Raw genomic sequence first — 23,718 nt, 5'->3', positions numbered from 1 at the left:
ACTGTGTCAAATTGTCTTGTGGGTACACACCCTTTGATAAAATACAGAGTGAACAAAATGATCTTCTTAAAGCATGTGCCTGTGCTCTGTGACCTGCAGGGTAGATGAGTAAAAAGTTACTGTCAGCGATGTGTGTTGTACTAACCTTAAAGGAAAATCTTTCCATGTTTTGTGAAATAAAACACTGAAACAAGTAACCAACAGCAGCACACTGAACACTTCCTTTTTTGGTATTTGTTGAGTTAAAGTTGATTTTAACTCCAAACTTTTCTCCTCAGGATCATGCGTAAGGTCATGGGGAACAAGTCCAGCTGCCCAACCCAGGGTGACAAGGTGGTTGAGCTCATCTACATTGACATCGTGGGCCTCACCCAGTTCAAGAAGACGCTGGGACCTTCCTGGGTCCACTACCAGTACGTGTACTTATGTTTCATTTGACAAGAAAGGTTATATTCTCAATCAGCTTCTGGTTATGAGTGCAGGATTCCCTGCATGATTTTAAATAGCAGTTTGCTTACAGGCACGGTCAATCGTATTGGATCAAACCACACCCACACAGTCCCGATGAAGCATTTTTGAGTGTTTCTCAAATTGAGAGTCACTTAAAATTTGATTGATGCTTATTTAGACGTGACCTTTTTATGCCCTAGAAAACCATGAAGGACAGCCAACAGTATACAGCTAATAAAATACCAGAACAAGTAGAGATCTTTAATTATCTGGTAGTAAGTAATACAATCATGTCTGGTATTGTGTGGTAATTCTCTCACAACATGCCTCAAAGTACCCAGGGGAAGAAACATTTTTAGTTTATAAATTCTGTCAAGGGTGGTCAGATTTGGTCAGGGACAAAACCACGAGCTGCTTGGCAGATGTGGACCCGGTCAAATCAACACAATATGCAGCTAGTGGCTGCTAGTTGCTTTTTGTCTTTAACCTAAAGGGCTTTTCTGAGCACACACACACACACACACACACACACACTGGGTGACTTCCCAGTACCACAGTTTTCTACAGGATTTGCACAGTAACTTTTGTGTTTGAGCAAGGCCTTACTCTTTCAGTTTCTTTAAATCATCATGTCTGTCACTCAGTGAATTCAGTCATTTGTGCTGCTCTCCAATCTAAACTGCCAACTGTGGTTTAACAGCTTCTTTCACATGTGCAAAGGCCATTGGATTGCAGCTTGTCTGGCTATTGGTAGGACAGTGATTCTATTTTCTGCTCATACGTTATCGCAATTTCCCAAAAGGCTGCAGTAGCGTCTGTTGTTGGTGATGTTTTCACCCACCGAGTCTGTTCTGTCTCCGATTGCTCCGCTGAGGACCGCAGATGAGGCCCTCCTGTTTTGTTTTGAGAAGCTCTCATCAGCTCCGTCTGACAGGAAAAGAGAGGGAACAATAAGTCTGGGGGCACTAATGGCCCCGCTGGTTCCTCATGCTTGTCACCAGGTTTTGTTTGTCTGCGACATAACACCTTAAACTGCATCCGCTCCCTTTGTGCCCTGAGGAAATTGATTCAGCCTCAGGCCTAATGTAAGGTCCAGATACTATTTTCTGCATTATTTCTCCTACCATTATTGAACACGTATGTCAGAGCACTTCATGTCACTGTGGGAGCTCCTGCAGCTTTGTGAATGTGGACACATCTGCAGTTTTTTCTCTACTCTCGCACTGAATAGACCCCAGTCAGCTTCCCTGCGTCGCCTTTCTGTCAAAGTGCCTCTTCAAAGTGAATTACATTCCTTTCCTTTGTGGCCTGAGGATCCCTTTGTAGAAAACCATGTCACTCTCCTCTTGATTTTATTTGTCCTTCAGGAAGAAAAATGTCCCGTGTACAGACTATACCAGGCTTGCTTGCGTATCATACCTAAAATTCTCGAAAACAATAAACTGTCATTATTGTTTCCTCTTTTGTGGTTTATTTTTATGTGTCTGGGGACAAAGCAGCCAAGTCTGTCAGGCCCGTTTGTGATTAATGTGTTTTGTTATTGCCCTGGTCTTGTTTCTTACAGTACTGTATCACTGTGTTTCATACGAGGGCGAAGGAATGGGAACACTCTGAGCTGTTGTTTTCTGGGTATGAAGTAGAGCCAGTGCTGCCCTGTTGTTCTGTTTCATTTAATCCTTTCATCCAGTAACTTAATCGGGCAATGGACTGACATCTGCATCAGCTGGGCTGCAGAAAAAAGTCTAAACCAGTTCCGCTTTCGGTGTTTGTCAACAGTAATGCAGACATGAACCAACTGGGTAAATGAGAAGTTATTCATCAGTCGCATGAATCGCACAAGTTTGATTCCGTCATACTCAGTTTCCCTTTGTCCCTTCTGTCCCTTCGGACACCACATAATAAAAACATAATGTTAGCTAATGATTTGCTACCCTTTGGCCTGCTATATCTGAATAGTTAGCCAGGCTTGCCATTTTTGTTGCTGCAAGCCATAGGACAATTGCTGTACAAACATGTAAAGGACCACAGCACATTTTATGTTAAAGCCTGTTAAGCTGAACACATTATCAATTAAAGGAAAAATTAGTGATTCAAACTGACTGAAAATAATCAAAAATTATTAGCTGAGTGACAGTCCCAGTAAGATAATCAATAACATCTCAGAACATGTCATCCTCAGCATTTAACCAAATCCTGATGTTGGCCACTAATTCAGCTTAATGCGTTTATGAGACAGATCATTGACTCATATTTCTTTTTATTATGCAGCTGTTGTGTGTAGCTGACATGTAAGAGAGTCTCAGTTAGATTCATATAAAACAGAAATCCCCCTGCTATCCCTGTGTGCTAGAGGCTGAGATGAAACCAGTGCGTGTATGGCTGATTTCTCAGGGGAGAAATATCTCACTTACAGCAGCCATTGTTATACATTAACCATTTGGGATCACTTCAGGTGGATCACATTATGGTGAAATGAGACTTTTACTTCGGCAACAACATCCCCAGTCGTCCCAGCTTGATTGTGACATCGCACCAAGTGTTACTAAGTGCATACTTGTTGAGCTGAACAGCCTCAACTCCTGCCACATTATGACGTCCACTGTCAACTCACTGGCCTTCAAATGAGCGCTGAAAGCCTCTCTGCAGCTCTATTTACACCATGTTACGGCACCAACAACACTTCCCCCATCTGTTGAGGGTATATGAACTGGGGACAGATGATGGTTGTTTTTCTCCAGAGCGACTGGATATGGCATGTGGGCAGGTTGTTGTTGTTGTTGTTGTTCTCCAGCTTTCAGTCTAAAGTTTTCCTCATGGTGAATGTGTTTCCCAGCTCTCTGCTCTCCCAGGGCCTGTCACAGTGCACACAGCCAGCTGCACAGCATCTGCCTGGGCGGAGGGACCATCACTGAGAGAAAGGGAGAATTTTTTAGGTGCAGATGCCCGTGTTGTTTTTTGTGTGTGCGTGTGTGTGAGAGAGAGAGACTGAGTGTGTACATGCGTGCATGTCTTTTTTTTTTGTTTACACCTGATTTCCTCCCTTTACTGTTTGATTAATGCTGAATATTTTGTCTGAAATGGGAGTTACTTAATTTTATTAACCTGCATGAAAATGCAGTTTTTGAGCTCAAGATGGCCAATTAAAGAGGATCATCATTTTAGGACTTTGCTGCAGCACAGCAATGGAAAAAAATTACATTAGCACTGTGAGACAGAGGGATAAATTCATCTTTCTCATGGCCAAGACGCATTTCTCTCTTTAGCCTTTCGCCCTCCTAATGGAAAAATGCAGAGAGTAAAGGACACATCAGACCAGGCATAATCAAAGCAGCATCTCGTAAATCCATTGCTTGGAGTCCAAGGTCTGGAGCCAGTGGTTCTCTCTGCATTTATACCATTCTCTCTCCTGGTTGTGGTCTAATTAATCCTGTGCCTTTTGAGTCAGCCATGATGTCCTTTCACAGTCTCGCACCTTCACAGGACAGGATTTCACTCTCGGACTGAGAACAGAGGTGTCGTTTTTGTGAATTCGTCATCCCATGTGGAGCTGCTTGAATGTTGTCTGAAAAGATATTTCATAATAATATATGTGTATATACATCATTTTGCCTGTTAGTGTATACTACTCATAGCTCAAAATACACGCCTTCAGTATTGATATCAAAGTCATCTCAATAGGAGCAGGTCTACTGCTGTGGTTTAAATGGGTTTAAAGTGAAGGAACCTTGTGCTTATTTCTTGGCCTTCTGTGAAGAAAACTGGGAGAATATTTTAGAGATAAACACCATGCAGCGGTTCACTTCAGCTTCTCTCTTTAGCTGTAATTATGCTCACGAGGTGTGAGCATTTTTCTGCACATGATATAACAACACTGAGTCTGTTTATGCCGAGGTGATTTATAAAGGTGTTTCTGGGTTTCAAGATTTTGCAAGATTCAAAGCAAACTGAACTGAAACCTAAGCAACAGTATGATGTTAAGTGCACCAGCGTCGTGTGCTTCTGGCGTGGCGTGGAGCAGCTGTTCACGCTCTTGTCTTTGTGTGACACCGCAGGTGCATGCTGCGGGTGCTGGACTCGTTCGGGACGGAACCGGAGTTCAACCACGCCCACTACGCCCAATCCAAGGGTCACAAGACGCCATGGGGGAAGTGGAACCTGAACCCGCAGCAGTTCAACACCATGTTCCGTAAGTTCAGGACACCGACGTACGCAGCGCTCTCTCTTTCCACAGGCCTCAACTGTCAGCCAGGATTTAAAAAAAGAATTTGCTACAGGTTATGTACATGTATTAATTACACGTGACTCTCACAGATTGCATCACCTCACCAAGTTTCCTGCTCTGTTATTTAAAAAAAGGTTGTTCAAGTAAGCTGCCAACACGACTGCTTGTAGTATAAATCAGCTTTCCTGATTATTACATCAAAGTCTGTTTCCTGTCCACAGTTCCAGGTAAATTTTCTCCTACAAATGAGATGTTTCGGTGCTGTATAAAAGACGCTCTGAAAATCCAGAGCGTTGCTCGCTAATGGAATATCATCAAGCAGATTAAAGGAAAGCAAGGGGTCAGGCACTCAGCTCTCCATTTTACTGTGATTATGAATGTAGGACGTAGGGGTTTTATTGCTCTGTGTGTGTGCATCACTCCCACTGTGAGATGACTTTGTAACTGGAGTCAACCACATTTACTGAGGTGGATGGGTGGTGGCAGTGCCAGCCCCCCCCCCCCCCGGGTATTGACCTTTTCCCCGTGGCTAAGAGAAAGTGAAATGTTACCCCTGCAGTCCTCGTTTGCGAGGTGAGGCCCGGAGCTATCCATAATACCACTGCACCTGAATGGGCCCTTTGTTTGCTGAATAGGGTATGTCTTTCTCATAACACACTGGGGCCAGCGCAGAAAATCCAGTTAAGAGTCACTAGGTTAGATGATATCGCTGGTGAAACAAGTGCACAGTAACTTGGCCAAGTGCTAAAACCACAGAATGGCATCACTTCCAGGCACAAGAGATTCAGGCTTTTTTTTTTTCTCCGTGCCTCCACCCTGACAGCCGTGGTCGGAGGCATTATGTCGTATGCTAGTCTGAGGAACGTGATATCTCTGGAGCGTTTGGAGGGAATTTCTTTAAATTTGTCGCAAACCTCCATAAGGATGAGCTGATTAGAATGTTGGAGATCCACTGAAGTGATGACTTTAATATTTGCATTTCGCATTTTTTGCATTTTGGTCAGAGACTGAATTGGGGACACCAATCACATAAGAATATGTGTGAATCATATATGGTTTAGAATTTGAAGCTTCTTCATGTTCAGTTTGATCCTGTGTCTGCTTCTTTCTAAGAAGTCTCACACTCACACATATGTGAGTCTGGACAAACATGAATATAAACTGCAGCTAGTTTGTGGAGACATAAGACCACAAGGCAGTGGTTGTAGTTCTCTGTCTGCACTGTGCTGCATAAGACATTAGCTTCAGGCTGAAGAGTTACGTTGTGTGCGCCACACAACTCAAACAGCTCATTACACCAACACCTCCAGAAATGATGAAGTCAAAATGTCATGTTTCTGGTTGTTATCGGAACGGGCAGTAATAACATTTGCACTTTGAGCAGGTGTATCTGTCAGCTTAGATTTACATGGGTGGAGTTAACTGTTTTTGTTTATGAGGGTGTTTCTAAATGCTGTTGCCTTGAAGCGTTTTTTTTTCCGTCCCACGGTTAACCCACCAGTCTGGCCCTGCAAGGCTAATAAGATCATTTTATTACAGTGTTGTTCTACCAAGAGAGGGAACACAACATTAACTTCATCTTCGCTTGCTCAAATATTTAATAAAGCATCATATTTGGATTCCCTTCTCCTTAAATTGTTCAACTCGCCTATTAAATATAGATGTAGCAATGGACAAATCAGGTGCCAGTAGGTGATTTATCCCAGAGTTGGATTGGTCCATTTGTTACGATTAGGCAGTGATCCATAAATCATTGGTTGGGGGAATTGGGAGTATGTGGCCTCTGGCCAATAAGACAAGACAAGGCCAAATTGACCTCATTAATCAATATCAGACGGGATAGCAGGGAATGTTTTCTGGTGTATAGTTTGTGTTTGAATGGACTGCCTGTCTTAGTTAAGGTGGCTCTGTTTCCTAGCAACACAAGTCACGTATAATCAGAAACTATAATATAAATAACTGTTTTTCTCCATGTCAGAATGACATGTAAGGATTCAAACACTGTCAAGTTCAATTCATTTACTGAACACTTCATCTTAGAAACAACTTTGTTACAAGGGATGTAAACCCGAAGGGAACTGCATGCACTGCAGACAGATACACTTGTCTTATCTCATTATTTTAAAAACAATGATGACTATTATTAATGATCCTTCCTGTGCTACTGTCGTCCACATGCACTCTTATAAATAAACCACTTAGACAATTGGTCAAGCATATAAATGGACAGGAAATTTTTCAAGCAGGTGTCTTGAGACTCCTGCCACAAATGAAGTGACCGTTTCACACAGGAGGCTGAAGAAGTCAGGCTAGTGCAGAAAGCTGACAATAACCTGATGACGTCTTTGATGTTCACCCTGACACCAGCTACAGTTTTTCCTGTGTGTGTCCAAGTTTCTGAGAGTTTACAGACCCGATGAGTAATACTGGTCAGAGGTTGCACATAACAGTAGTTAGCGTTTATCCTTGAAGCATTGCCATCTGCCAGGCTGATATTACCTGTAAAGCTCTGACTGATAATATTGCTGGCACACCCACTCACTAAAGCTTCTTTTTTCCCATCTCTGTGAGATCAATAGTCTTCTCACACAAAAACTCTTGAAACTGAAATACTTGGCAGAAAGGAAGAATTTGTTGATGAAGATGTCATCCTACCTGTACACCACATATCTGCATACCCGAGTGGATTTCCAGCATTGTGTAATGAAACAGTTTGGAAACACTGCTGCCAGAGGAGAACATCTGAAACCTTTTACAGATGCTTGGTTTGATTGATTGTGGTGGATTACTGTAATGAAAGTGTTACAGAAAGCTCCAACACTGAGGTGTGGAAATGCTGTAGTGACACATAAAATGTGACCATTTTATTCTGATCCATCTGTATGTTGTTGTTTTTTTATGTTTTCTCCAAACATGGACAGTGCAGTGACAAACACTCAGAGTTTGACAGTTTATAGTAGTCGCACATTTAACATAAACACTCCCCCTATTAATGTCTCAGTTCCCGTTCCTGAGTGTCAGACATTTGCTGTAAAGCTGTTGCTCAGTATATTGGCAAACAGGCTAATTCACATTGCTGAGAGTTACATGAGGAGATGAATGCCACTTTCATGTGTGCATGCTAAAGATGAAGCTATAGTTTGCAAATGGTTAGCATGTTGCGAGCTTAGAGGTACTGATAGGTAGATACACTATACAGACAAAAGTACTGGGACAGCAGGGAATTTAATGGCATTGCATTCCAAACACACAGACAGCTTTGCAGCTGTAACAGCTTGCACTCCTCTAGGAATATTTTCCTTCCCTGGAAGTAAGAGGCCGAGCCCAACCCCTCAAAACAGCCCCATAAGAAGGTGTGTCAGGATATTTTTGTCTGTACAGTGTATGTTTACCTTAGGACAGAGGACATGCTCACTGTTTCCCTCTTTTTTCAAGTCAGCATGCTAAGCTAAGCTAGTTGGCTGCTGGCTCTAGCTTCATAGTTAGTGTAGAGTCATGAGAGAGGTAGTCTTCTCATCCAACTCCTGGCAAGAATACAAACTATTCATTTCATTTCTTATGTAGACAGGCTCAAACCCATCTGTTTCTACAGAATCAAATACTCATAAGCAGCAGTAGTGTAGGACATGTTGGTATAATAGAGGTACATCATCAATCACTGGTTCTTTGGCAGATGGTAACAGTTATATTCTAATTATTCGAGAAATGGAAATAACTGCCAATTATCGTGAATTACTGTGAGATTAAAGACATTTCATTTTCATCGTGTTGTTGGCAGCTCCGTAGCTTCCAGTGCTGAAGTTGACCCCACGTTCAAATCTTAAGAGATGTCTGAAAAGCTGAAATCAGTTACCTCATCCCAAAGGTGCTTGCGTGAAAGCTTTTCGGGTGTAGTTTATTTATTCGCACCTCTCAGTCCCATTCAGGGAAGTCACAGAAGCACAAAGACTTTGATGTTGAGTTTTCAAAATGCTGAAGACTTTAGTGCTGATGATGCATCTTTGCAAGTTTTTTTCTATCTGCCCAGCAGTATAGAAGTTAGTGTCTTCTCATGTTCTGAGCCAACGTTAATCACGTAATCCTTAGTCTGTGACTTGGGATTGCTTTTTCCCTGGTGCATCTGCTTGTGCAGGTACCATTGTGTGATGATGCAGTGCACTCTGCCTCCATAACTGATTCAGTGAGACTTTACAGCTCCTTCAAAAAGGCACAGAGGAAGCCCCTGAGCGGTCTCTCTCACCCTGTCAGACAGGATATCCTGTCCTTAAGAGCACAGCCGACATTTCTTCACCCTGTTCCTTCACTTAGCTCGGCAAGTGTTGTATCAGTATTGCCCCCAATCGAACAGAGTTAATTCAAGATTTCTTACAAAGCAAACTGGTTTGCTGCTCGCAAGTTTGTTGAGGGCGGCAAAGCAGCTGCTTCTCCTGCAGTGCTGTCCTCCCAGGCTGTTTGTTAGCTAATAGCAAATGAAGCTGTGGCAAGTTGAGTGACATTTTGAGTGGCAGCTCTAGTGGGAAAGCAGGCATCTGTCGCCCAATGCATCAAGAGTGCTGAACATTAATTAACAGCAGGTCCTGTTTACACACTTAATTCGGCTAGTGCTGCCTCCTCCCTGAGCCCAGGACCCTCTCTGACTCTTGGAAGGATCAGAAAACACATCTCAGTTATTATTAACCACCCGAGGGCTTGTAGCATTTAATAAAAATGCTCTGAAAATGCTCTTTTGAGTTTATCCAGTGACCATAATCTTTGAATTAGCACACTGCCCCCCCCCCCCCATGTAACAATTACTGTCATCAAATCCGAGTACAGTAATTGTTCTGTAATAACAGACATGATACTGGGTGATTATGGCTCAAATTATTAGCCTGAGAAATGTCCATCCTTATCACAATAACTGCTATTGCTGTTGAACCTGAAACCTTGGTACAAGCAACAAATTAAATAACTACAAACATACATAAAAATATACAAATATCCACATTTTCAAGGGTAATATAAACGCCTTGTTTATGCCCCTCTAAAGCCATTTAGGGAAAAAAAGACGCAGTGCAGTTTTGTACAGTAATTGCTTGGTCTGGTGCCGGGCTCATTTACTCTGCATAATGTATTTCCTGCCCTCTGTTTCGTTTTCATGTTTGCCTAAAGACATTTAGCAAGGGCCAATATGGAAACTGCCAGGAGAGACCAAATGAACAAACAATGGCTTTGTCTGCTGGAAAAATAATGTCACATTCCAGCCAACACCCCGATAAAGACACGTCAGCCGTGTTTGTGAAGCCACTTTGGTGTATCTGAACGTATACAGTATGTCATTGTTTCTGATGTTATCTGCAGCAGCCGACGCGTGATTCCGTCATGTGCTGTTGCCACATATGGTGTAAATACTTCAGAAGATACTTGCAGCAGCTGAATCTGATTTGTTTAAAAGCAGACGTTCTCTCAAAGGCTCTCAGTAAATCCTTCCTTTCTTTACTATACAGAAGTGGATTCCATCTTCCCTGACTGACTGACCCTAATTTGCCTTTGTAGTGACGGCGTTGTGGTTAAAGAAAAAATAAAAGAGCCCTGACCACAACAGCTCCCCCGGTGCTCTGAGACAAACCACAACCGTGCACCAACACACCACCCACGCTGCCAGATGTGCAACAAGATGTGCAGTCTGCTTGCACTATTCATTTTTCATTCTCATTTTCAATTAGATTATCAAGTGCACTCATCTCTGACTCCAAACTTGTCGTCACATTGCTTTTCCAAGGCAGATGGCAGTGAGGTAAACTGCTGCCAACTTCAGGCTCCACACTTGACCTGCTCACCCTGTTGTTCCCATAGTAACGAGTCATCACCGGACAATAAGGAACAGAGGGAACAGAAACTCAGAGTGCTTTTTTGAGATGTCAAGTCAATTTTATTTCTATTATATTGCAAATCACAAATATGCCTCAAGGGGCTTTACAACTTCTGCAGCATTATGAAGTCCAGTTGTGTAGTGCAACTGTTCCCGTCTCTCTCTTGAATTATGATTTGTGCTAAACACTGTGGTTCAAATGGGTTCATTTATTTAGCTGAATTGTGTGAATATTGTCGGCCGTGTAAGATTTATTGGAGGTATGTTAATGCATGAATTAAGGCGATGAAAATGGCCTGGAGACATTTGCTGTTTTAGTCCTATAGAAGTGCTGGCTTTTTTCTCACCTCTTTCTGTCCTTCACGTTTGCTGAACCTCATTTAAGCCACATCTAAATGCATGATATTGAAGTAGAAACGAGGCCTTTGAGAGTACTGGTGTACACTGGTGTTTTTTTTTTTTGCGTTTGTATGTGTTTATATATTTTCGTGCCTTTATTTTGCTGCAGCTCACACCCCAGACAACAGCTTCCTGGGCTTCGTAGTGGAGCAGCACCTCAATGCCAGCGACATCAAGCACATCGATGACATCAAGAGACAGAACCAATCACTAGTCTACGGCAAGGTCGACAACTTCTGGAAGGTACAACACACTGAGACGCGATTATCTTTTATCATTGAATGTATTTAGTTAATGGCATTTTTGAAAAAGGTAAGCATTGCTCTATTCTGCTTTGTTATCCAGTGATATACATATACATTGTGCAGATGAAAGTGGGAGACTAGATGTGCCAAAGCACCAACGATTACACATTTTCAGACCTCTGAGAGCTCTGCAGTGAAACTCTTTGAACAACCTTGGATAAAACTTTCACAGGAAACTTCATAATGGTCTGATTTAGGAGCTCAAATTCAGCTTATCGCCCTCTCCGTGGAGTTTTTAATATATTCAAATACATGCTCACACTGCGGCACAGAGACCAAGGGATTACTGTATCCTAGACAAAAACGACTTAGAGAATTGGAGAGATTTGCACATTGTTTGGCTTGCCATGGATGGTTGGATTACTGCCCGCGCCTTGATGAGCTTTCAGCCGACACCATGTATGTTTCAGCCTGTGTCGCTTCAGATCCAACTGACTGCTTAGATGTCTGACAGAAGTAACTCGGAATGATAATAAAAACTACAGCAGTCTTCATGTAACATGCCTGTAGTGCAAATACCATCTCACATAGGGAGGCGGTGTGTTGAAGGTGTGTAGGATTAAATAAAAAGACAAAAGTGAGTAATGATCTGCAAATGCTGTACCATCAGCCAGTCATGGGTTTCCCATGTGGCTCTCTCTTACTTAACCAACTCTTACAAGTCTTACATACAGCTGACTGGCCACTCATGACATTTCATGTATTATTTACACAGGCTAGATTATGTGCTGAGCTACCAGATATCATCACCTTATTTCCCTCCTCTGCAAGTCTTCATTGTCATTCATTCATTACATTCATTATTTCATTCCATCAAAGTCAAATGTGTGGGTTTTTTTTTTTATATATGCAAAAAAAGGCCATCGGCTTTTAAATCCATCACTGGTCTAATTTGTCTAAGGTTGATAGTTGCAGTGGAAATGCAAATGAATACATGCAGGGAGACTTTTAGATCCCAGTTTAGTTCCTGAGCTGCTGTGTTCCAGGAACTGTTTGGTCATAAAGGGCTGATAGTTCCATACCTTCACGCTTGGAGCTGCCCATTGCAAATAGAGTTTGTAGTGGGCAGCAGTGTGTTCACCCACTCAGCGCTGAGGGGTTCTGTTGTAACAGATCGGAGTTAAGAGTCTGGATCAATGATGCCACTTAAACAGTATGTTTCAAGAGCTGGATGAGCGCTCACGTAGGTAGCCATATCAGCCTGCCTCTGCTGACTCTCCTGCGCCCAGCACCACACATGACATCAACACAGTTTTGGGCTCGCAGTGCCATAGATACCACCTGCAGGATTACTGTGATCCTGGTCACACAGGCGTGTCATTTTTCCTGACAGTATAATGTCTGTAAAATCCAACCAGAGACCACTGAACCAGCACAAGGAGGTCTTGTATTTGGAAAATATTAACAGCAAAAAAAACAAAAAACAAACGTACTTAATCTTCATGAGCAACACTTGTACGGTTTGAATTTCAAAGCCTCGTTGTAAGGCTCTAAATCCCAAGGTGTTACAGTTTTTTAATCCAGAGGTAGCCGGCGTGCTGCTGTGGTTTGTGGCTTCTTGTACTGACTCAGAACCATTCAGTCTAGCTTTAAAAGGGCAGACAGGGGAGCCCATCAGCTCACAGCAAGGGGCATTAGCTACTAATCAGACTCCCAAGCGTGTTCGTTACCTCCCGCTTTTAATTAAAGGGCCATTTTGGAGCTGACTGATAATGAGCAGACTGCCTTACTCCATTTCCCTCCCTCTTCCTTTCAAATCTTGTCTTCCTTCGATCTCTTTCTCCACACTTGACCGTTCATTTCAAAACGATATATCGACTCTTTAAAATAGAAAATGGGACCCATTTTAAGAAAACTATTTCTCGCATGAAGGTAAAATTCACATTAACGCCAGCTGGTGACTGGTTGACTGAAGGAGTCACCAGCCAGCACTTGAGGCAGATGAGTCTGTTTTTAGTCTGCAGCAAATGAAATTAATCTCTTTTCAGCCCTGATATTGCCAAAGTTAAGTGTTTTTCTCTTCATGCCTGTTTACTCAAGCCTCATTTAAGCTTCTTTTATGACACCCTTATTGCACCGTTTCCACACGTAGACCTTTGTACAGGCATCATAAATGAACTGCAATGTGTGGACCAGACAGGACACATTGGATTGCCCGAGACAGCATTGTTGCAGAAACATTTTCTTTCTTAATTCGGGGGGGTAAAAAAGAGTTAGTCCTGTAAAATACAGCCTGTTGAATGGCTCTCCCTCAGCCTGATCAGTATGCACAGGTGGCTCAGGTCACACACATCCCGCAGGTGCATGAAGTGAACCAGTGTGCGAGGCGGACTGAGGGAGAGGAGACGCGTCTGGTGTCCGACACTCATTTGGACACTGGTGTCGGCGGTGCCAACAGCACGCATCATGAAACATTAATGCCTGTTAAGGTCAATGGAGCTGAAAGGTTGCAGTTGTAAATCACTGCGAGCTAATTAACAGAGTTGCAGATTTTTGGGAAGCGCAGGGGAGCCTTTGATGGCCTCCAGGGTTGAAGTTGTACCTGACTTTGGGATTAAACCCAGTCACTTTGCTCAGCAGTTGGCAAACAAAACTCCAGTACTTGGCTTGGTGGTTGAGAAGCTGCAGGATTGCAGGATTTATTTACTGGTGAGCTGGAGCTTTAGCTGTACATTAACTGCTGTGTTCACAGTTTACTACTTAACTGCCTGCATAGAAACATCTCTCTCTGGCTAGTGCGCTTAGCTGTTCCTTATTATTCCTGATTATTAGCTTCTGAGTGGACAGTGCATTGATTTTCATAACCAGGCCCAGAAATGAGGTTTTTTTTTTTCTTTCAAAATATCAAGTCGATAAATGAGAAATACACAGACACAGCACACAGAGAAAAGGCCATTGTATTTTTATGGGACACCTTCATGCAGGATTTAGAGTTGCCTGTATGTGAAACCTGTTATTAAAGCTGGGATCGTTCACGGTGATATTAGATTATTTCTCATTTTACTGTGGACTCCTGGTAACCTCACGAGTTCTCCAGTCCCTCATCTGACCTGAAGGACACCGCATCCGAATCCTGGGGTTTAAAGAACCAGGACGGCGAGTAATTATTTTGTTGTCGAAGAGGCAGACGTTAATGGTGAGACCCGAAATAAAATGGCCAGACCACCTCCGAGGGAGCCGTTTCCATAGCAACCCAGTTGGTGGAGTAGAAAGGCAGAGCAAAGGGAGCTGAGACTGACTGCCTGTCTTTTCTCTCTTTTCATACACACCATACAAACCAGCTAATGTTTCACTGTGTGTTCACGGTTGGTCAACGTGAAGAATGCAACACTGCGCTCCCATTTCAAGCAATGCTGTATTGTCACACTGTCGCCGCGTCTTAATTACATCTCCTTTGTAACTGGTGCAGACTTAGTAAGAGAATCCAGCAAAAGGCGTTTACCTGGTGGCACCTCGTCAGCCACATTAAGTCAGTGAGTGTCCCCGTTTTTCAGCATTCACTGTGTAAGAAAGCTTTTGACGAGGCAGAAGGGAACACAGGGAAAGGTGAGAATGAGTAGGATGTAGGGAGAGGGAAAGCTGCAGGCCCTTGGCAGCAGATCAGAGGACGTGGTGAAGAAAGACGCACTGAGCTGACAGGGACACACACACACACACACACACACACACGGTGCTGGCATATGCAGAGCAGGAAGGGCATCCATCCCACACTTTTACCCTTGCAGGCTCACAAACAGACAACAACAACCCCCCAGCAGTGATGGATAACCAAGTTGAGTTGAACATTAAACCTCTTTGAGTTTTACTGTGTTTGTCTGAGCTCATGAAGCAATCCCCTGTGCCATTAAACTGGCACGAGCGCCAGTGCAGAAACCTGAATCTGACATTTGACGAAGGAGCTGGGTTGTGGTGGGAAACGTTATTAAATCGACCCCTTCTGTCGCAGATATTTATTGAATTAAGCCCAAGACATTTCCAGAAGGTGCTTTGTTACAGCTTTACTTTGTGACTGTAACGTGAGGCATTAGGTTTTCCGTTTGTAAAGGGCCACATTTTTGTGCTCATGCCCACTTGTCAAAATTTAAAACATTCAAAACAGTTGAAGTGGTGAAAGAATATAAAGTGGCAATTTAAATACAATCACCAAAAGAAACTGATACGACTGAATGAATCTGAAGATTCATTTGAACTTCAGGAACTGAAAGGAGTAATGCCAGCGGTGTGTGAGTGTGTGTGATAAAGTGAGCTGAGTTGTAGTGTCTTAAAACTGTAGAAGCATATAAACTGTGCTGGCTGAAGTGTAAGCACTGAAGGCACTTGCACTAAGACGTGTTTGAACAGTGTGGGAGTCTGAAGAGGTGAGGGAGGTTTCATCGTCCAAAAGTGAGGATCTGAGGCCTGGACAGGTTTCAAGTGTCAGCTGAAGTGTGAGCGCTGGAGGCTGATAAGATGGGTTAAAGAGCAAGAGATAAAAAAGAAAATAGTTAAAAAGATCAAAACAATGCAACATGTGCAAATGCTTGAACACATTTGAATTGTCTTTGGAAGGACAAGAGGTTTCAGTTGAAGTTCAGGATTTGAGCTATACTGTTATCAGACAGGCACGGGCGTCCGAAATGAGCTGGAATTCAGTTCAAGTTAGTAAATTCATCTTCTTTCTTGGCGTGGGGACACACTGACTTCAGCTTGAATTGGAACGACCTGAAGCGCGTTATGTGCCGCCTGCTTTGATTTTACTGAGCAGAAGCGGGACAAGTGCAGTGAGTGAACGTCAGCTCTGCTCGCCTCCGTGATCATTCACAGAAGCAGTGGACGACTTATCGAGATTTACGAGGGGATTCGCGATGCAGCCAGCACACGTGAGAGTGCGACAGAAGAGTAATATTATCAACAGTGTTATGAATTTTAATGGCCCGACGCAGCTTAAACCACACTGACCGACGACAGTTAGGCTTGAAATAATAAGGACCCCTCCCGTTTTGTCCACTGTGAGCCTCACTGAGTAGTAGTTTGAATGTATGGAAATGGTGTTAAGATCCCCTCTGGTACCAGTAGCGTCTGTATACAAGGTGCAAAGCTTTTAATTGCACCCATTGAAGCATATGATGGTACAGGTGTTTCCATCGCTGCAGGACACGGAGGAATATTAGAGCTGCTGCAGGTGTTTTTTTAATTTATTTTCCTTGAACAAGGCTTTCAGCTCGATGTTTTCTCACATATGTGCTCAGCCTGCTATACCCGGATGATTGTGCAGCCTGCCTATACACAGCCGGGACTCACTTTTCAGCCATCATGTAGCACCTCCTTTACTGTCAGAAACATGGCCAGCCACCAAACTCCAATTGGTTTTACGCTGTTATGTCTAATGGGGCGTGGCAAGACGCTCAAGTGAGTAACATCTCCTGACTGCACTCCACGCCCTTCTGGATCCAGATTTACCACTCATGTTCCCCTGGGGATTTCATAAGTATCTAAGTCTAAGTGTGTGTTGGGTTTTTCAGTGCACCTGTTAGGCTGTTATTTACAAGTACATCTGCCATAGACGAAGTATCTTTTCATCTGTAACGGTGGATGAGGTCAGCCATCGGGACAAATGGTCGCACACACCAGGAGGGCCCAATGGCTTCCAGTGCTGCTAAAGCGCCCTTGTGCAAGTCCCCACATTAAAACAAACCTGACTGAGTCAACATTATGACATCACTGCAGGGATGTGTGCAGAGTGTGTGTGTAAGAGTGTGTTTGTGTTATGTAAGAAAATGATTATTTCCTCCTTCTGTGAAGAATGAGTAATTTTGTTTTTGTCCTGACTGACAAGTTTCCAGCTTTGGGGCCCCAGAGTGTGTCAGTTGGAAATGGTTTCAGATGGGAAGATGATCAGAGGTGCGTTTGATGTTTGATGTCGAAGGCGGTTTGAGGGTCGAGTAAGTGCAGCTGTCTGCATTCTGATGAGGCAGGCGCTCCTCTCGCCTCTTAAGGTTGCTGCAGTAATATCAGAATCTGCTGCATGTATGAAGCTTTGCTCATGAAATGTTTTTTCTTTCACCATAATCGCTGACAAGATGAACGTTAAAGCTGAAGAATGACAACATGCGGTGATGTACATCATCAAAACACAATAAAACTCATATTAAAGAGGGAACAGAAGGCAAGAACAGAAGGAAGACAGTATTTGTATCAAATTAAAGTGCCTCAGGTGGAGGGAGAAGTTGATTGTTTTAGTCGAAATGTGCTGTAAAGCGAGATTAATCTGCTCCAACCCTGTCTTGACACCACTACCTGTCAAGATAAGAGCTGAAGCATCAAAATCTGCTCTCGGTGCTGCACCTATGCCTCTGTGAACTACACAGAGAGGAGAAAAAGCACACCAAGCTCTTTCATTTCCAAGAATTTACTCCGAAAATACCTCATCTTGACCCTTGCATCACGCATAGAGTTCCTAAAGCAATCGTCCCCGTGTTTATACAGCAGAGAAGGAGAAAATCATGAAAGCAGTAGCAACCAAAGGGCTCAATTTTATGAGGGAAATTTATGGTTGTCTGAGATTTTGCAGTTGGAGCATGTAACATATCTGAAATACTGAAACAGCATGAGTTATACTGTAGTTGACGGGGCAGCCAAAATACTGAAGTACTGAACATTGGTGAAACATTAGTCAAAATGGAAGCTGAAGTTTCAGTGTAATGCCAACAGTCATATAGAGGGCATCAGCAGCATCTGCAGCAAGTGAGCTGTGTGTCTCAGCCTTTTGAGTCTCAGAGGTTGAGTCTCTCAGCCAGTAAGCTTTCGTCCCCGAAGACTCATCCCTCAACCCTCCCTTTCGAAGACAGAAAGCAGCAGCGTCTCCCGTTTCCTCTCCGAGCCAGGGTTTACAAATTCCCTCTGATTTACAAGGTCATAAAACTCAACTCCTCCTCCTCCCCCTCCTCCTCCTCCTCCTCTGTCTCTCCCGCTTCAATCAACCTCTACAGCTGAAGCAGTTATCTTATAACTCCCTAAACACGTGCTACTGCTGCAATCGATCTGCTCCCGGGTTTCGGACTGCGTGCTGGCATGCGCTCTGAGACGTATACGTCCACGTACGCCACAGATGAGTGCACGCGCTCGGCTTGCTGAACATCGTACGGGCAGTGGCGAGGACGTGCAACTCTTGGAATATCAGTCTGTCTTCACGCCTGTAAGCGAAACAGAGTGGCGACTTGTTTCTGCTTCACGGGTGTGCTGGCAGCAGAGAGAGGATTAGGGGCTGATGTTGGCCCAGTATCGTTACATGAAGGAAACGCACAGAAAACCCGCAACGGCTCAGAAAATGGCGACGCACCTTGCAAACATGCCTCGGTTACACGACGTCCCAATTCTGCACTCCTGTCGCCCTTTATCGCTATTTTCCAGTGTCTTTATTGGGTCGTTCATTCAGGGTGTGTGTGTCTGTGTGTGTGTTACAGTGAATCCAGACATGCTCCAGAGAGCATTTGGGAAGTGATGTCCTCTGACCGTAAAAGCTTTGTTTGGCGGCTGCCTCGAAGGGTCGCGGCAATCTTTGCTCATCCTCTGTATACACAAACACGCACACATGCACATACTCACTCAAGCGGTCATCATACACACACACACACATCACACACATCCTGCTGCCTTAAGAGACTTTATGATGTCTTTCCTGTAGTAGTGCTTTTTTGTCCCTTTCCCTCCAGGCATTCATGTCACATGTACAGTAGCTCAGCACAAATGATTTCACTGCAATCCAACGATTCTTCCCTAAAATGTCCGTCCACAAACCATTTCCAATCTGAACATGTGTCTAAAATGTACGTATGCCCTTTAGGTACTGTCATCTTTTGTATTAAATCTGATGTAAAAGTGCAACACATATATGAAACAATTTGAAATATAACCACAAATTACCTGAATTAGAATTTTGGTGTTCTTTTAGCCTCATTTCTAGAAAGCTGAACATGTAAAAATGCAAGTGTATTTTCTGATTTGTTCCTGTGTGGATGTCTCAGCTCTTTTAATACATATATACATCTTGTGTGTGTGTGTGTGTGTGTGTGTGTGTGTGTGTGTGTGTGTGTGTGTGTGTGTGTCTTCAGGTATTCACCAGTAACCTTCCTTTATAAATCCCTTCATAAACACATAAATCCCAGCTCAGCTGTCCTGAGTGAAAAGATTACAGGATAGTGATTTCACCCTCTAATTAGGATTTTGTCTCTCTGTCTGTCTGTCTTTCTTTCTCTCTCTCTCTCACACACACACACACACACACACCAGGCTGCTTTAGTTACAGCAAGCAGGCTGGAGGCATCTGATAGCCAGGCCTCCAGGGACCCTGACGAACGGCTACCTGAAATTTAAACCTGAAAAGGAAGCACTGAGGCAGACACACACATACACACACACACACACACACACACACACACACACACACACACACGGACAGAGTGAGAGTAGGGAAATGTCCTGGAAACAAAACTGTCTCAGAGGCAGGTTGGTGTGTAGTAGGAGATGTGTGTAACGGGTATCCTTTAATGAGGCCTTGCTGCCCTTTGAGCGTTAAAACCTTTGGTAATCAATAATAGTCCAGAGTGTGTGTGTGTGTGTGTGTGTGTGTATGTGAATGTACCAGTGAATGCGCCTTTGAGGCATCCTGTCATTTTGGAGCAAATGGCCAGCTTTCATCTGTACTGCCTCCCTGAAGGGCTCGGCTCGGACTGTACTGAACGTCGCTCCTGTTCGGCTCAGTTTTAGCAGGAAGAGGACAACATGAGAAAGAGGAGACACAGGAATATTTTGCGTGCAAATTTGGCTGGGTTATCAGGCAGTCATGTCCCCGTTTTTGAAAATCAAAGACCTGCTGTGACAGGCTCAGCATGGGGACGATCAAAGACCTTTTATTGTGGAAGTAATGTTTCCATCCAGACTGATTAAACGAAACCTTTGCTGATTTTCAACCAGTTTCCTGCCGCTCCAGCGTGTGTAGCATATGCAAATGGACAATTGTTTAACTTCCTCCGCAGAGCTCCCTGTTCATAACCAGTCATCTGGCGGACTTTTGCCAGCTCTGAGGCCGACACAAAGAGTGTGGAACTCAGACTGAGAAGAAAAGCCGCCCCTCTCTCACATCCTGAGTCGGGTCTCTCGCAAAATCAGCTCGAACTGTCAAAAGTATGCAGTGCTGATCAAATGAGAATCAAGATTCCTTTTTCTCATCTGAGATCTTCATCTTCAGAAACATATTTCAGTGTACTGTGTAGCCATAATACAAGAAGGTACATGAGCAGACGGCCACCATTTTGTGCCTGCCTGAAAGCAGAGGCTCAGGAAGTCAGATCAGATGAAATATGAATTAAGATTCTGTTACAGCACTGCCTGCTTCATGTTTTGCAGCTATTAAAAAACAATCAGTATGACTCATATTTTAGCACACTGTTGAGCTGCAATGCTAATATAGACATTTGCGAGAAGGTTGCCATTATGTGCCCCCCACTGAAGGGTCAAGGTGAGGCCTGTGGTTTTCCCTTTTGTAGAAAACTAACAATAGGCAGAATGCAGTGTGCTGTGCTGCCTCACTTTCAGGGTTTTACAACACTTTTGACATTAGCTTCAGTGCACGCCGCACTGAAACCTCAGAGGTGACCTTGAAGATGAAAGCACGATCTTAAGCAGAGAAAAATAGTATTTTTTGTCTGGCTTTGACCTCACAGGGTCTTTCTCTCTAGCTGTCTATCGTACTTCTGCAGGTTAGATACGTAAACTTATCTTGACGGTTCAGGGTTCTGTTTAAAAATGACAAAATGTATTCAGTTTTTCCTTCTATTCTCGAGATTCGTTTTCGACCTCGTCCACTATAACATCAGCTGCGTTCCTGTGATGGAAGTCGGCTGCACATGACTTGTGGTACAAAGGAAGCAGCTTTCAGTTGGCATGCTTTCAATGCTTTGTTGTCTTCTCAATCAAGGACACTGCAGATCAGGTAGACTTTAATAACAATACCAAGCTTCTGTGTGCACTGATGCTCTTCAGACGGTGCTATTTTTAGCCTGGCATGCCATTGTGTCCAGATGGTCAGTCAGGTAGCTCGAACAAAAGTTCACCAGGCCACATAACAAAGTAATGATACCGATCCCCTCTTCAGAAAAATGTAATTCAAAATGGTTCATTCAAAATTTGTTTTTTTCCTGGACTGCATTGTATTTAATGGTGTGTCAGAAAGGACTTTCAAACGATAATGGTTTCCCAGGAGCATTTTGGTGACCTCTTAATGAAGAGGAACGTGTGGTAAAAAAAAACCCAAAACTGAATGTATCTCCCTGTTTGCTCCAGGACAAAAAGAAGTACCTGGACACCATCCACAGCTACATGGAGGTCCACGGCACCGTGCACGGCACCAGCACCGTGCACCTCCCGAGCTACGTCAAGAACCACGGCATCCTGAGTGGCCGAGACCTGCAGTTCCTCCTCCGCGAAACCAAGGTGAGTCCAGCCGGCTGTAAATTGTCTCCCACGAAGCAACAACGGCCCTGCAGGGAAATAAAAGTGTGAAGGCGCGGCACTTCTTAGACGCTGCTGAAAGCCACAAACCAACTCCCACGCTTTTCACTTTGACTTTTTGACTGTTGTCCCGGCTGACCTGCAGAATATTGAGGCTGTGGCTCACTAATCAGGCTGTGAAACCTGCTCTGACCTTTCCTGTAATATAATAAGTGTGAGACACGTGAACTGAGTGCTTTCTTAAAAGAAAGTGTGTGTGGGGGGGGGGGTTAAATGTACCTTAGAGTAAAAGACAAGTTAGAGAGTAAAAATCTGATTCTCAGTAGAGATGCTGATGGGTGAAAAAGCGTCTCTTTATGTGAACACCGGCCCTCCTCTGAAAGAGCCTCGATCCGAGTGGCTGTAGTTTGCCTGAGCCCTGAATCCTCAGTCCAGCCGTGCACAGAAGCTCTGCTCCATTCACGCCATGACTTATCACTACTCAAGCCTCTCTCATTCACGAAGACAAGGACACAGCCACAGACGCTGCGGCCCCGCTGGATCGTACCGGTCGGAGCGAGCTCTCAGCTTAACGCAGAATGGACGCTGAGCTTTGTTTTTTGTACTGAGAGCTGCAGCGTGGAGAGCATGTTAACCTCGGACTGATTTATTCAGATGCTTTCTAGACAAAAGTGAAAGCAAAACAAGAAATACAGATAGATTTAGTTGGCAGTAATTTCTGAAATAAGTCAGTTTTATCTTCAGTCTCAGCACTTTTTAGATAAACCAGCAAACGTCAACCCCAAGATCAAATCCACAGGAGACCTCGACAAAACCATGTTGTATTGTTGCCTAAACCAAACCAAAAATATTAAAACTGAAAATAAAAAATTCACAAAGTCTGCAAAGCACCACACGGGATGCAAAGCTCTGTCTCCTGCATGATCCGTTTAGCCAGCACGAACGCAACGACTGTTTAACCCTTTCTTACCCTTTTGCTCTTGTGTTGTTGGAAGGCTAGAAAGAGACGTCACCCTCCAAACTCTTCGCTCCTGTTCGAGCCTCATGCACAGCACTTCAGCACGTGGAAAATCCAAAGCTTTTCAAACTGAAAACTATCACTGTTTCAGGGAAGGAGTTTAACTACCACTTAAATCACAGGGCCTACTTTCCTTTTATGCTCTTTAACACTGGAGAAAGTATTGAAATTCCACTAAATTTTATGGAGCTGCCCATTGTAGGTAAAATGGATTAAAATTACATGGTCCTTAAAAACCTGACAACAATGCCTGCCAAAGGTGAAAACAATCATTAGTGCTGGCGTTGAAAGACGGGGCGTCTGTCTTTTGGCTCCAGTCGTCAACCTTTTCAGAAGGAAAAAGGTGGAGGAGAGCTTCGATTTCTTTAACCTCTGAAACCAGATGCTTTCCCGTCAGTCCGGGGAGGGGGGAGAAGCAGACGCAGAGAGGGGAGAGACATCAGGCAAGGGCTGGGGCAGGGATGAGAAGAATGGAAAGCAAGAGAGCCATAGATCATGATTCAGACTTTTATAGGAAAAAAAGATGGATTGAGATTTAAAGCCTCTTTTGTGTTGAAAAGATTCTGAGCATCGCTTCAGCCAATAAACAATTTTTGGCCGGCAAATCCAGCTCTGTACACCTCTGTACACTGTGCACCTCAAATCAAGAACCCGGCGATGTTGGAGGCATTTACAGAGAAAAGCAAAGGTGTTTGGCAGTGAAGCAGATCATTGAAGTGCAAAAGAAAACAGCACTCAAAAATTGGTGCTGTTGGTGAGTGAGTTTTGGTTCATGGATTCGTGTAGCCTGGCAGGTTAACTCGCACCAGAAATGCAATACAGTCTAAGCTTCCATATCCTCTCACGATGTGTGGCTGTGCGTGGAAAACCCATACAGGATTGTCCCATTAAATCCCAATAAAACCCAGCATTTTAGCCACAGTGTTGCACTTAGGAGGAAAACGAGGACAGGTAAGCACAGCTTTCACTGTTACCTGCAATCAGG

General features: G+C 43.7%; 1 protein-coding gene across 2 annotated transcripts in view; it reads left to right on the top strand.

Annotated features, from left to right (window-relative positions):
- The window catches only part of mgat5 (alpha-1,6-mannosylglycoprotein 6-beta-N-acetylglucosaminyltransferase), a 70,060-nt gene that overhangs the window by 38,754 nt on the left and 7,588 nt on the right, over positions 1-23,718 (top strand). For both annotated transcript variants that reach the window (XM_046381702.1, XM_046381701.1), the window contains exons 9-12: positions 279-413; positions 4,503-4,636; positions 11,032-11,165; positions 21,548-21,697. In XM_046381702.1, the coding sequence (XP_046237658.1) occupies positions 279-413; positions 4,503-4,636; positions 11,032-11,165; positions 21,548-21,697 (553 nt within the window). The remainder of the gene's footprint in view (positions 1-278; positions 414-4,502; positions 4,637-11,031; positions 11,166-21,547; positions 21,698-23,718) is intronic.

The sequence above is a fragment of the Scatophagus argus genome, chromosome 24, assembly GCF_020382885.2.
Source record: "Scatophagus argus isolate fScaArg1 chromosome 24, fScaArg1.pri, whole genome shotgun sequence".
NCBI classification, from domain to species: domain Eukaryota; kingdom Metazoa; phylum Chordata; class Actinopteri; family Scatophagidae; genus Scatophagus; species Scatophagus argus.
Note: the sequence above shows the minus strand (reverse complement) of the source record. Positions and strands in the feature narration are given on the sequence as shown.